Source organism: Rhopilema esculentum, chromosome 16, assembly GCF_057945365.1.
Source record: "Rhopilema esculentum isolate cy_ngs chromosome 16, ASM5794536v1, whole genome shotgun sequence".
NCBI classification, from domain to species: domain Eukaryota; kingdom Metazoa; phylum Cnidaria; class Scyphozoa; order Rhizostomeae; family Rhizostomatidae; genus Rhopilema; species Rhopilema esculentum.
Window position 1 is genome coordinate 15,475,223 of NC_142830.1, and position 14,937 is coordinate 15,490,159.

The 14,937-nt window shown below is 37.8% G+C and overlaps 1 protein-coding gene across 1 annotated transcript; it reads left to right on the forward strand.

Annotated features, from left to right (window-relative positions):
* Positions 1 to 547: 547 nt before the first annotated feature.
* On the forward strand, positions 548 to 14,459 carry LOC135682567 (uncharacterized). Its single transcript, XM_065197527.2, has 8 exons — positions 548 to 1,024; positions 8,070 to 8,240; positions 8,708 to 8,805; positions 10,272 to 10,345; positions 10,806 to 11,190; positions 11,655 to 11,965; positions 12,308 to 12,380; positions 13,626 to 14,459. Exons 1-8 carry the CDS (start codon positions 918 to 920, stop codon positions 13,682 to 13,684), a joined length of 1,278 nt encoding a protein of 425 aa, XP_065053599.2. The 5' UTR covers positions 548 to 917; the 3' UTR covers positions 13,685 to 14,459.
* Positions 14,460 to 14,937: the final 478 nt, after the last annotated feature.

Sequence of the window (14,937 nt, forward strand, 5' to 3'; positions counted from 1 at the left end):
TGTCAACAAAGTCTTAACCAAAAAGCAAAATCAGTTTGGAAGGAGCCCCAGCCCCAGGGGACTTCGTCGATGCATCTAAATGAGAAGTGGTTATAATATCAACTCATTTCTTTTTGCTTCTATCAATACTTGAAATAGAATTTCTTGAGACAGTTTTACATTCTTGGTGTTGCCTTTTCTAAATATACAGCCTGACCTGCCAAATTTGTGAATATTTAAGGTATCAAATTGAAAGGCGTTTACTTGGCCTTTTGTAATACTAGAGACGTACAAATGAGGAAATTTCACAAAATCCATGGGCTCCTACACAGGTTCGAAAGTGGGGGAGGGGGGGCAAGGGGAATTTTAGCATTCATAGCAAAAAATTTTGAAAAAAACTCTATTGTTTTGGGGAAAAGTGGGGGGCATGGCCACCCCAGCCCCGCTTCCGCCGGAGGCCCTGAAAACGAGATGGTACGCGATAGTTTTTTTACGAAGGGAGGACAGAACGGGGGTCTTCAGCTTGTGCAGCTCTCAAACGCGACGTTTGTAAGAAATGATTAATGACCCGGGTGAGGACACTTCTCGTGTTTGATAACCGGATGTAAGCGGATTTCCTTGGAGTAAAAGGATCATTAGTTCCCGAGCGATGTTTTGACTACACTCGCACTACCTGTGCTCTAGAGGCCCGCTACCCTCGATCAGACCCTGTGCAACTCTAATCAAGCTCAGTGTTCCTGGTGAATTCTAGCTTCAAATTTTTCACAACATCACAATTTCTTTTGTGTATCAAGAAGATCCAGCCAGTTTCATCGACGCAGACTCGACTGGCACGTGCGCTTGAATTGTTGGAATCTGCACCAGTGGGAATTCACAGTCACTGCCTGGGAGGAACACAGAATAGAGGAACTGGAGCAAGAATCTGGAATTTAGAGAAGATGTCAGTCGAACAATGTCATTCCAAAATGTTGTTAGTGGTTTTCCTGATTTTCTTCGCAGTTCAAGGATATGAGTCCTATTATGGTGGCTACTACAATCAACACGAGTAAGTGAGAAATTCATTCATTCTTCTGTTATTCCTCTGAACTGACCTTGCACTGTTTGGTCGTTCCTAAAACACCAAATGAATGCTGCTACCGCAATCGAAATTTGAATGGGAAACTTTTTAAGCTATTTAGGGTTACTTTTTGGTTTATTCAATCGTGACGGTTTGATGGTTGTTCGTGTAGGGCTGTTGGTTTGGCTGTGACAAGAAACAGCTGTGGATAGGGATTAATTTCTTACTATTGTCACCCTTTCCTACTTTGTTTGAAGCAGAAAAAACGAAAATTTTCTACTTATTTTCGAGTCATGGCAAGGTAAGGAATGCAAGATGTGCAAAGGTAAATTTATGCTGTTTGTTACAAGGGGAGCTGTCTTGTTTACATAAGCAGCGTTGGGATGCATTAATCTCGTCTTCTTGCTCGTACGCCGAAGTACTGACAAGTGGAAATATTGTCAATGAAAGTTCCTCCGTTAACCTGACCCATTGAAATCAGGAAGGCAATGGTCAGATGTCAGATGTCGAAAGTTTCTTTCAAAAAGAAAGAAGCGTATCGATATCAAAAAAGCGTATCTTTGACTCAGAAGCAACATGTTCACTGACATAAAATCATCAAATCTTTATAAACATTAAAATATGACATTTACCTGTCTGCTATACCAATATGGCATCGTTTTGCCAAACTTCTGCCTCACTTTTCCAACTCATTATGACAAAGCAAAAAGTTCCTTTTGCCTTTCTAATAAAAGTTTGCTTTTGAAATCTGTGATTTCATAAATCGTTTGCTTTACGAGTTCCCTAACACTCGAAACAGTCGTTTTAATGCTATCCAGCCTTCACTCCGCATCCTTGTGGAAGCTAGGACATAATTTATCATAACTTAGGGAGGGGCTAGACATTAGAGGTACGCCCCAGACCAAATTTCTTTCCTTGAAATTCATAGTTAAGATAATCGTACACTCCGATATTCAGTGTTACCAGTCAGGGAAAAAATATTTCCGAAAATCAATTTAACCACGTTGTCACTTGGAAATTTTTCTTTATTCTCAACAATAGTGGAAAAGCTGCCAAGAGTCCTTCTTCGCCGTTCTGTGCTAGAGGGGTGCAAGACAAACCGTGCATGTATCTGCTTTGTCCTACAGTGTCATTTCCGCTCAGTTGTCTAATGTGGATAATGGTGTTGGCCTCGTCCTGGTGTTGTTGCAAGGCTGTCTGTAAATTTCTATATACTTTTTTAACAAAAGACAAAACACAAAACACGAAATCAAACCGAAATATCCAGTGAAAGTAACAAATATTTGAATATTTGTTTACAAATAGTTCTTGCTCCACCTCCTCCCCCAATTTTGAAGTAATATTGAAGTAATAAGTAGTATATGTCACTTAGCGGCAGGGTCCCGGGGGTTACCTTAGAAATTACGGGGGATGTGTCTGCCAGAAACATTTTATGGCCCTGTCCTGGAATAAAATTCTGAAAACATGATACCTGTCCTGAAAGATGATCCAGGAAGTTTTCTGAAAATAGGTTTTATTGATTGTTTTTGCTGAGAAAACATTTTGTTGATTGAAATGAAACGCTAGCCCCTAATAAATTCCAAGTTTGAGCTTTTAGGAATTTACGAGAGCGATGCAAGGGACAATAACTTTCATTTTCCCGAAAATTCTGACTTTACCTGAAAAGTGTAACCCCCGGGGGCCAGGTGTTTTCAGCATCCCACCAAAATCTTAATAGCTCACAAAAAACAACGTAAACTCTATTTTCTCATTTTTGTTTTGACGAATGGCGAGATAAATGTCATGAATGAAACAACACATTCATGTAAACCCAGATTTCAAAACCGCCATTCATCAATTTGTGTAATTCAGAGGGATACACATGGCTTTTAATGATATATTTTAATGAATGAGCAATTTCAACATTGACTCAAACTCACTGTAAATTGAGATTGTCGCTGTTTGCAAGAGAATTATTGCTATCCTAACCTACACACAGGAGACAATCCAAAATACATACACGATATCAAGCGTTTGCTCCAAGCAACAATTGAACAATTGATTATAACATAATGTTTGAATAGAGTTCTGAAGAGTGTCATACCATTTGGCGCCTCGGGAAAGCAATGGGGTAGACCACTGATCTGACTGATCTGTAAAAAAGACTGGATCGAGCTTCCTATTGTCCGCTCAATTTTCAAGCCCGCTCAATTTCAAAAGAAATAGGGCCCCAAACAGAAGCGGAAAGCTATTTCTCAAAACCAATATTTGATTGGCATGGATAGGCAAGTGCCGCAATGCTTCGTATAACAGTATCCAGAAAGAAAAAGACAAAAGCAGATAAAAAGCAGATAACTTTGGAGTGGAAGTGATAGTGAAGGCCCGTTCATCGTATCGGCTGCTCTTCTTGCACGGCAACACCCATGTAAAGATAGAAGCTCGATCCAGTCTTTTTATAGATCAGTGGGGTAGACCGGAAGCAACAAGGACTGGGCAGTTGAGATAAAGGATAAACTCTTGATTTGTGGAACAAGAAACTTTTTTGTGGGTTTACCTTCGTCAAATATTAATTAATTTGCCGACATAAACATATGATTTTGATCCTATTGGAATAGGAGAGGCAGCTATTAATGCTCTCAGATAAAAGAGACAAGATATCTGGCCTAAATACTCAAGGGACATTGATATTCCTGTGTGACTTCAGTGATGAAAGCAAGCGATGATCGAATATCTAGATATTAACATAGATAAAAACATTTCTGGCATCTTTTCAACTGTCCAATACCAAATTTATGTACATGTTAATATGGTCAGTTGATTCCAAGCGTTGTAGAAAGGCCGAGGCATCTGGATAAACTTTACTCTTAGATCTTTAGCTTGCCGCTTGTAAGGCTTATACATAAGGATTTGAAAAAACACACTACGCTTGATATCAAAGAGGAGGGACGGGAGGGACGGGAGGAACGGGAGGAACGGGAGGAACGGGAGGAACGGGAGGAACGGGAGGAACGGGAGGGACGGGAGGGACGGAAGGAACGGGAGAAGAGAACAGTGCGGAAACAGTATAAATAATAAGCACGGTTATCCGGACCCAAAGCAATTAAATACACCCATTTGAGTCAAGGGACCCACACTTTCGTGCAGAAGCCCAAACTACAGCACTCCTTCTTCTCTTTTATTCCAAATGGCATCAAAGAAGCACATAAGGACTTGAATACCAAATCGAAGCATAACAGTTGACAAAATCCCTCGTGAAATTAACTCTGATAAAATTTCATTTGATCAGCATTGATATTACCCTTAGTATTATTTTCGTAGCAATGTAAAGAGCGTCAAAGACCGCCCAGTAACTCCTAGATTATTTTTGCCATTATCACCGCTATTATATTCGACCTCATCATTTTCGAACCACTTTCATCGACAACATTGTCGTTTATTTTTTCACAAGCATTATCCGAATCTGTTAAAAAGTTAAATGATGGCTACCGGCACATTTGAGGACACAAATGCCCATTCAGCTCAAAAAGTTTTTTATAGCATCTTTCTAAATTGGCACGACAAAGCGGAAACAACGCAAGATAGTATTCGACCTCATCATTTTGAGTAGCTCTATTCTTTCTTTACAGTTATCAGGAATTTGGCTTTGATATTCATTTTTGGTGAAAATTGATCACCTCTGCCTCAAAGTTAACACAGAGACTGGTGATGAGCCAATTTTTTTTCGAAACATGCATCAAGGTTTTTTATTATGAAGTAAAGAAGAAATATTAAAAGCCGATGTAGATACCAGAAGATTGGATTTGATTAGTTCGGAGGCAATTTAGACTGTTTAAGAGTTTCGATTCTGAATTGTTCTCTTATTATGAAGTAAAGAAGAAATATTAAAAGCCGATGTAGATACCAGAAGATTGGATTTGATTAGTTCGGAGGCAATTTAGACTGTTTAAGAGTTTCGATTCTGAATTGTTCTCATGTTTAAATTGTAACAAAACTTTTAGGGAGAAAAGTTTTACAGGAACTGTTTGTTATGGTATAAGTAATTTGCCACATGATTGTGGCAACATTATTAGGAAAGTAGCAATATTAATCGACAATTCCTTTTGGAATATTTACAGCCTGTGTCGGAATAGAATTTGCTATTGAATTTGCGATGGAAACTGCGCCACCTTCACTTGCACGGTTGCATAAATGGAGTGAAAAAGGACAGTCGAGCATGTTATAATGAACCACGTCAGAATAAAGTGGGCATTACTTTTTCTACCACATTACAACCGCAATCAGGAAATGTTATGAAAGATCAGAATTACTGCAAGAAATCCAGGATTGGGATGTTGCAAATAACCCTGACATTTGGAGCCCTCTGTCTTCGTTCTTCCTGTTTTTGATATGCGATTTGAATCTTTCGTCGAATAATCTCACCTTTAGTTGTTTCAAATCTGATTCAATTATGGGATGCCAAAAATGTGCATTAAACAAAGATTTTACAAATGAGATAAGAAATATTATATGAATTCACGAAGCTAAGCTTGTTACTTTCAATTGCGTGCGGTTTCTTTTCTTATACTCTAGCTCAGTCTTTCTGCTGCTGCTGTGCTTTTAATCCCAGAATCTGCATTGAAAAGGGCAATCTTTCTGTATAATCCTTCTCAGCTAATAAAGAGTAGCAATTACATTATTAATCATTTTGATCATTCATTCCTGGTTCTATCATGATTTCCTTAGGCCTTTAATCAAAATTAATCTGCAGAACATCTCGCTTGTGTAACAGTAACAATGAGCCTACTGTTCAAGCCAAGATTAATTCGCAGCAATTTTTCTGGTCCAAGACCCTCAAAGACCCACCTTTGATACCTCCTTAAGGCATTTATTGTCATAAGAGATTTTCACTAAACTCAAGTTACCGATGATTACAAAGTTGTTTGGATGCACGACTGATGTAGGCCGAATTTTTGCCTGATACATTGGATTGATAGGACAACCCTGGACAAGACTCGACAAATTTTTTTTGGAGCTAGAAATTGTTCGAAGTATTTGCTAAATATAAGTCCATTAAAACTCAATGTTCTCCAATATCCCCCCCTCCCCCCGCCCTTATTGTTCACAACTCCATTGCCGAACAAATTGTCGCTAAGACTCGGTATGACAAACCTGTTATACCTGTTTCTGCTACGCTATTACACCTAGTACTTCATATACCATACAATTACTCCCCGATCATTTCATACAAAAAATAACATTGCAGTCAACTTGATGTTGAAAACCTATGTGCCCATGCAGCATTTTTCAGTATCAATAAATCATTATCCATATTACAGTTTCGTGTCAATGAAAAGCTATTCTTCATTGTTTGAAGGGTTTCAGATGTGGTTTCCTTCGATGGACGCAAGCTTCATGCCCGCGGTGAGCGGCACAACATAAGATGCCGTGGGATTCTGAAACGCCCCCTTCTATTTCCATTCATTCACTCATTAACATAAATGAATTTGTTTTGCTAGCTCATTCGGTGAATCACTTACTTATCCGACCTTTTGGCTTCGTTTGTTAATTCGTTCTATTGATCCGTCTTCAATTCATTACCTTTTCATTCATTTTTTCGTTCGTTCGTTCGTCCAGCCATTCATTATTTCTTTAATTTTTTTATGTTCATTCATCCCTTTTTAATGAGCTCAGTCATTCGTTAATCAGTTTGTTCACTCACTGAAGAATTCATTAGTGAGTTCATTCATTCCTTAGTTAAGTTTCCATGATGGTCTTTGCACGATTAATAGAGCAAAATGCCGCTACAAATTTAGCATTCTTGCTTGTAACCGGAAGTCAAGTAGGATTTTAAAATGGCTTAAATTAAAGCAAACATTTTACAACAGGACTAAAGCGCTTCGTCTGACACTCTTCGGAGAATAAAACATCGGAATAAAGGCCAAAAAAGATCAAGAAAGAAAATATAAACCCAGTTGTGGATCGAAATAGGCCAATCAGGAAAACACAAGTACGTGGCCGGTGTAGTTGTCCAATCAGTACCGACTTCAGTCCTAGAGAGAAAACGAGCTTCTTCTGCCCATACAATGTCAATACAGTAACATTTCAATTCATTTTTGTGCTTAGAATAATGGTTCTAAAAAGAGCAAATTCAAAGGTAGGAAATTGCTAGGACTTGCCTTAAATATAAAAAAATTGAATGATATTAGGACCACGTCTCGCCGTCACTGTAGCTTCATGCCTCTGTCATTGTCAATTCTCAGTGTAAAAATAGTGCTAACGTTTTTGTAAGTTTCGTGGCCAATTTTGTAAGTATATTTTCGTCGCTGCAAAATGAGGATAACGGAAAAGCGGAAACTGATTCCATACTTAAGTTCTATTCGTCCGACACTCCTCTGAGCATAAACGTCGGGTTGGACCTAGAGGAAGGCAGAAATTTGTGTGGATCAAAAGTAGCGTAAGAGGAAGAATCCTTCTTACTTTTTATGAAGTGTTTATTTCTACGCATTTAACTTGAATCTTTGATCCGCTAAACCCATATGACATAACAGGCTTAAAGTAAATCTTTGCTAATTGTGTTTAAATCAAGATGTCACGAATCACAAATCGGAATTCTTAGTTGCTGCTTAAAGTTCTTTAAGAGTAGACATGAGATTAAATGTTTGTTAATCAGATGCGGCCAAACGCGATATCGAGTTGCTGCCGTTGATGATAAGCTCGATCTTGCTTGCCCTTTCGCCATTTCGTGTTGCCATATATTGATGCTGTGAAATGCTGCCAAAGAAACAAAATTCAGGCCTAATTTTTCTTTGATGACCTTTGTTTTCTGCAAAGTGTACTTCCCAAAAGGCAGCGGCAAGTTATTGCTGAAAAATGGCTAACTGCAAAAAATATTCAGCGCTACGATAAAATGACAGTGACCCGTAATTGGTTAGATGGAAAAACTGTTAGTACAATGTAATTTTTTTAAAAACAATAGCCTTTGAGATGCCTTCAATCATAAAAAAACTAAAGGTATCCAAAGCCTTTATAGCAGAATACTATGATACAATAGAAGTTGAATGTGTTTCTTTTTCAGTCAGTATTACCAAAGATTTAACAACCAAGGAAATAGAAGAGGATTTTGGTGCAATTATCTGGTAAGGAAAAATGTCTCCTGCACTGTTAGCAGATTGGATCGTGTAATTGAGAAGTACCATTATCTATGCAGTGGTATTTACGCAGAAAAGAAGTATTGCGCTGGATTTAGGTAAGCCTCCCAAAATGTACTACATGTGATTCGAACGACTTTTACATGGATACAATAAGAGTGAATTAAGCAAAGCATTGCGTAAGGCGGCCTCCGAAGAGGTTTTGGAATCACTGGATGTCCACATTCAGTGACATAAAAGTTTTATCAATGATTTGATCCTAATGAATTCTTGTCTTCTTCTAAATGAATTCTTGTTTTGGGTGTCACCAAACCATTTTATAGTCCAAACAATACTGTGGGCGTAAGAATTTCTTTCTCTTTACCATTCCCTTTCAACATTTACCCGTAGCGTCGTTGACAGATGCTTTAACATTGCATTTAAGTTCAAAATTGAATATCACTAAGAATTTTGACTCTAACCAAGATAAAGGTCTTCTTAAAAAACGTTTTCATTGTACTTGAAACATAGAAGCACCTCGCGAAACGAAAAGCTTTAATTTGTGTATTTTCATTGCACGTCCTAGAGCGAAATACGTCACCCGATACTCAAAGGAATTTAGAGTGCAGCCTGTTATGATCAAAGACTGCTGTCCAGGATTCTCTGGAAAGTTTTGTGACAAAGGTATATCTCTATTCATCTTTCATTTACTTAATTTGATAGAAATTTCTTCTAATGTTGTAATGCATAACTAGGTTACTCCAGATTAACTTGAAAATGACAAAGATCAAGCTCACAGACATAGGTTAAATTTGATTTTAAATTCTTAAAGAGAACTAATGTTGAAACGTGTTATCATCAACTATTAAATTGATAAATTCTCTAAGTTTCAAAAAACGTTTAAGTTTAAGTCTCTAAGTAGAAAAAGGTTACCTAAAGTTTGGAGTTTTTGCTGTTTCGCATTGAAGAAGTCAGCAAAAATTTAGCAAGGATTATGATAAATTCTTGATTAACTCTAGAACAGTGCACAAACTTCTGTCTTAAAGTTTCACTTTCGAACGTGCTAGTCCAGTTTGGTGAGCTGCAGGAAGAGTTAACGTAGGGAGCTAGAAGAATAATACAATTGAGAAACACCGAGTAGTCATGATAGATTATACTTCAAATATTCCTTCGATTGAGTAGCTAAGTATGTTAATTATGATGCAGCAAGGATTGTGCTACAAGGCTACGAATCTACAATCTCTTAATATCGGGCCACTTAGACTAACCATCAAACGTTGTCAGAGTTGTTCGCGTAAATAGTTGTGGCAGTCTCAAACTCTCTTCTATGGCTGTTCAGATTTGGTTATTAAGATTTCTTTTATTATCTCAAATTCTACCATTTATTTACTGCGAAAGGTCTTTTCAAATCCATCAACTTTAACCAGGCTTTGATCAATATCATGCTTGTTTCCGAGCTAAATCGATTTGATCAACATAAATATATATAATTATATATGAATACTTGCGGTGACTTTAAAGAGTATATATATATCTATATATGAACTCCTTGAAGTCACCGCAAAGCTTATCTTTGGGTAATTATCAAAGAAAATCAACTTTTAAATTAACTTTAACATTAGTTTTCAACTGATTAATATTTTCATGTCGATAAATTTTTTCTCGTGTTTTATTTGGCGCGCGATGAAGGAACTGCTATGCTACAACAATGCCATCGTTAGCCACTCGCGCATGCGCTAGTCATTCACAACCACCGCAACGATTTACACGTGTCACATGATGTCACACTCAGTTATGGTTGCATGTTTGTGCGCACAGTTGATAACCGTTTGTTATTTCTTAATTGTATTATTTTACCACACAGTTTATTAATCAAAGGCCTTTGAATCCTGTAAAAATTATTAACAAATGACAGAGAAATAAATTTTCGCGTTTGCCTTCAATCACCCTTTTGCCTTCAATCAGCCTTTTGCCTTCAATCAGCCTTTTGCCTTCAATCACCCTTTTGCCTTCAATCACCCGTTTGCCTTCAATTACTTTTCACTGCGAGCAACTTATTATGACTGACATTTTTTACATTTGTAATTTATAGGAATGTTAAAATATGAAAAATGGCTCGCTAATATTAGAATATTTTCTGTCAATTCCAGAATGCTTCAACTGCTCGACAATAAGCCGCATGCAAAATCAAATTGACCGACTGGAAACAAACCAAAAACTACTAGTAAGTAAAACTGGGGTTTGTAGTTTACCCCGTCAGCTTAAACATCAATACAAGTTTTGCCTTGTTCTTTTTTGATCTAAAAAAGTTATAACAAATCTGCCCAATATTGAAACAGGTACTGTTGAAGTAAGGTAGAATACGGTAGCTTCCACTAGACTAGATGATATATTTTGGCGAAATCTACTTAGAAAGAAGGTAACTGTATATTGCCTTGTACATGATTAAGCTGTATGCCAGACCTGATGTTATTGCTTTCTATGTTTTTGTCTAGTTTTAAATTTGTTTATGGGGTTTCTATGTGTGGGGTCCGTTGTATAAGAATCAATACAGACAAGTTTTTGTTTTCTAAATGTTACATAAACCACGAGCTGACCTACGATCAGCCATCGCGTAATTTTCGATTCCAGAGACTTTTGGAACCTTCATTGTTACATTGTTGTGCACTGATCTCTTTCGAAAGGCGCAGGCTAAACTGTTACCACAGACTGGTTTTTCATCAGAGCCGGGGGAACCTGGCCCACCCGGACCACCTGGCCCACCGGGACAAAGAGGACCACCTGGTATACCAGGGTCTTCCGGCCCATCAGGTCCAGTTGGACCACGTGGACCTTCAGGCGGGCCAGGACTACATGGCCTCAAAGGAGAGAAAGGAGATAATGGTTTGACTGGCTTGCAAGGTCCCCCAGGTCCTCCAGGCCCACAAGGCCCACCTGCACAAGAGGAAAAGAAGACTGCTGCAAGAACGGGTGTTACGTTGAAAGACATCGTTATTGGGCCAAAGGGAACCAAGGGCAGCCCTGGTATCAAAGGTGAACGTGGCGTCAAGGGTGAAGCAGGGAGTTCAGGTGCGTTTCTAGTATTATCTTAGGTATATATATTTATATAAATATCTCCTGAAGAGTGAGTTATTCTATATAACATCTCCTGAAGGCTGAGTTTTTCACGAAACAGGCTTGTAGAGAGAAAACATGTAGTTTGATTTTCTTCAAGAGCCACGATCATTCCACTTAGTCAAACGTCCCAATGAAAAATCGATGACCTCTGAAACCACCTCTGGAGATCTTACCGTAGCCAGAGCAGTTGTTTCTTCTGCTTCGGCTATCTAAGCCTTCGTAAGAGCCATAAACTCATTTATATTTATTCGGTAGACCAAGGTCTATATAAATATAATCAACTTTCCTCTCTAGCCATAAGATATGTTTATTTCAGAACCCTGCTTGCTTGCATTGCAAGATGCCTTTATTGGCAAACACGAGTTTGTTATGATACTTGGTAAGATGTTAGGATCTGATTTGATTTATTTTTACAGGGACATCTACGGTTGGATTGCGTGGACCAGAAGGTCCGAAAGGGAAGAAAGGAGACAAAGGCATTTCTGGCACTGCGATAAAAGGCAATAAAGGTGAAATTGGAGAAAGAGGCTCCAAGGGAGAAAGAGGTGAAAAGGGAGATCCTGGGGAAAAGGGAAGCTGTGATAAGGTGCGTGGCATTGATGGTAATCATGGAAGCAAAGGATCAAGGGGCGAGAGAGGAGCAACCGGTGGCAATGGTCCAGTAGGACCAAAAGGAGAAGAGGGGTTGAAAGGGCAGCGAGGAAGACCTGGCTTGCCAGGATTGCCGGTTAGCACAAGATTTTCGTGGTATTTTCTCCTTGTTTAGCAATAAATGATTCTGCTTTAGGATAAAAACATTCACATTTAAAGTTTCCTGTAAACTATAAACATTTGAAACGTCTTACATAGTATGAGACGTTAGATTAGAGATTTTATGTAAATTTATATCAGAGTTGCACTACATGTAAACTTGTTAGGCAGCATTCTTATTGACAGTGATACAAGATACGTACGTATTTATACGCACGTGACAGTGACTATACGTATAAGAACATGATGTCGAACTGTTTTTCATTTTTCTAATACATGTAGTGCAACTCTGCAGTTAAATTCTTGACTGACTTTGCAGGCAACAGGGGTTGAAGATTTGAAAAAGCAATTGGAGAAACTGCAGAAAAAAGTCGAAGAATTGGAGCGCAATCGTAAGTATATGGCCTTCCCTTAGTGATGCATTGAAGCTAAATTCAAGTTGGGTTGAGGGCTATTACTTAAGTAATCAGTAGAGAACGGGAAAGCAATGTTAATTTCCATATCTCTTGTGATTATAGATAACAAGAAGAAATGTCCTAGAGGCATGCTGGCAGGACTTACCACGTGAAATGCCATATGAACTAGCTAAGTGATGAATTTTGACAGAATAAATGATGAAAATTCTGAATGTTAACAGAAAAAATAGTCATAAAAACATGACAGCAAAAAACATCATAAAAACATACTCTAAGGTCCTTAATAGAAGGGGCGTCTTGATAGTTGGGGGGGGGGGGTGTTTGGTCAGAAATTTTTGAAAAAATAAATAAGCGGGGGGGTTCTAGTAAGTAGGTGGGTCGGAAATGTGAAAAATCTGAAAAATCACGCGATGATTCTTTTTTGGGGTCAAAGGAGATTTTCTTCTGAATACAATCGATGGCGAAATGACAATTATCACCATGTAATAATGCATTGTTATATTACCAAGATGAGCAGGCTAAGTATCATTGTGTACATCAGCCAGGCCTATGTAAATTTTTTCGGATGTTATACTACTTTTCTGTGTTAAAACTTTAGTACAATGCAACCTCTTCATTTAAGAGAAACTTTACAGAAATTTCACATCTGAAAGAACAAAGGACAAATGAAATAAGGGATATGCATGATTGCATATAAAAATTAATAAGCGGGAGGGGTCCAAATAAGCTCCGGTGGGTTCAGAAAAAAATCGAATTAATAAGCGCCCCCCCCTTCTATTAAGGAACTTAGAGTGAAAACATTCTATGAATCTTGCAATGAATAATATGACAATAAAGGAAAGGCAAGAACGAAAAATATAAGCTATTGCTTTTAACCTGAAAAACATAAGGGTTTTTCAACAAAGGGAAAAACTTTTGAATCTATCCACAATTTGCTGAGGAATATGCACACAGGCTTCAGCAACATCGAATAGGCAAAGGAATGTCACGAAAGAAAATGTATACGGCAAGCTTCCGATCAATTTGGAAAAAGGTGTCATCTTTGAAAGAAAACATATCAGAATGTGTTTGTTGATAAAAGTTAAAAAAATCTATCATTAATTGTCAATAGGCAACAAGAAAGTGAATAAAATGTTATTTTATCAGCTAAATTTTTCGAAGCATAATTTAATATTTTTGTTCTTACTTTGCCCGCTTTTAAAACATGCGATTTTTGTTTAGGATGCAATTGTAAGAAACTGAATTCACTGGAAAACGAAAGCATTTTCGAGATCAACTAGAACTAAAGAGTTAACGTGAGCCAACTTTTGCCGAGGAAAGAGAACAGTAATTTGGATGAAAGAGAGATCAAAATTAAAAGCAAGGGGTAATTGGAGGATGCACAGGAAAACATGTTTGTTGATGAATGGTGGATTTTTATTCTTATTGTCCGCTGAAAATGTTCCAGCTATTTAACTTTAAAACTTTCTTAACACAGAAAAATTTGACAACAGAATAAGCAACATTATTGTAAGACGAATTTTGAAGCAAACTGCTGGCTGCGACTTTGAATTTAGCTAAAGTTTTTCTGATTAACATTTTTACAAAAAGCGTTCAATTTCTCGTCATTGCAAGTGAATTGAAAGCATAATTTCTGGTTTTTTTTCTCGAATTCTGTATGCGTTGAAACAAAGTGGAAAACACAACTTTTGAATTATAGGAGACAACTGAGATACATTAGAGAGTCAGGGTCATAACGAAAATTGGTTGAAAATCTGATGTGTTGTTTAGTATAAACTTTGCATTGAATGTGTTGGCTTAAAAATGCTCCAAGAAAATCTGAATCCTTAGATACTTCGATGTAGATCTAGGTCAACTACTTGACATCTCTATGAATTATCAGGGGTTTTACTAAAATGCGTTTTTAAACATTTTAATAGTTCTATTGAGAAATCTTTAAACATCGTTTTATTATTATACAATATATATTTGTGCAAGTTTGCTGGTAAAGTTATGGTTTCATTAGCTAAAATTATGTTTGTATTTATGAACATTTGTTCTTTCATTTAAATTTTACCTAATTAGCTGTTGTTTTTTGCATCTGTTTTCATATATTTCTTTTTCCTTGTAAATAATTGTTGGATTCTTTCATGATGGATATTTTCCTGCCATAAAATAGATACTTTTGCTGTGAAATATTTACTGTATGCCTTCACTGTATGTGGCTTGTTTTCTATAATTTCTATACAATGTACCAGCCATGGCTACCAGCCATCGCTACCAGCCTACTAACCATCGCTACCAGCCATCGCTACCAGCCATCCCTACTAACCATCGCTACCAACCATCCCTACTAACCATCTCTACCAGCCATCGCTACCAGCCATCCCTACTAACCATCGCTACCAACCATCTCTACCAGCCATCGCTACCAGCCATCGCTACCAGCCATCTCTAACAGCCATCTCTAACAGCCATCTCTACCAGCCATCGCTACCAGCCATCGCTACCAGCCATCTCTACCAGCCATCGCTACCAGCCATCGCTACCAGCC

Bases quoted from the DNA above. Each gene is read 5' to 3' on its own strand.
- LOC135682567 (XM_065197527.2), top strand. From the start codon at position 918: ATGTCAGTCGAACAATGTCATTCCAAAATGTTGTTAGTGGTTTTCCTG. The intron at 11,191-11,654 runs GTGCGTTTCTAG...TTATTTTTACAG, and splicing joins GGGTGAAGCAGGGAGTTCAG to GGACATCTACGGTTGGATTG. The intron at 11,966-12,307 runs GTTAGCACAAGA...CTGACTTTGCAG, and splicing joins CTGGCTTGCCAGGATTGCCG to GCAACAGGGGTTGAAGATTT.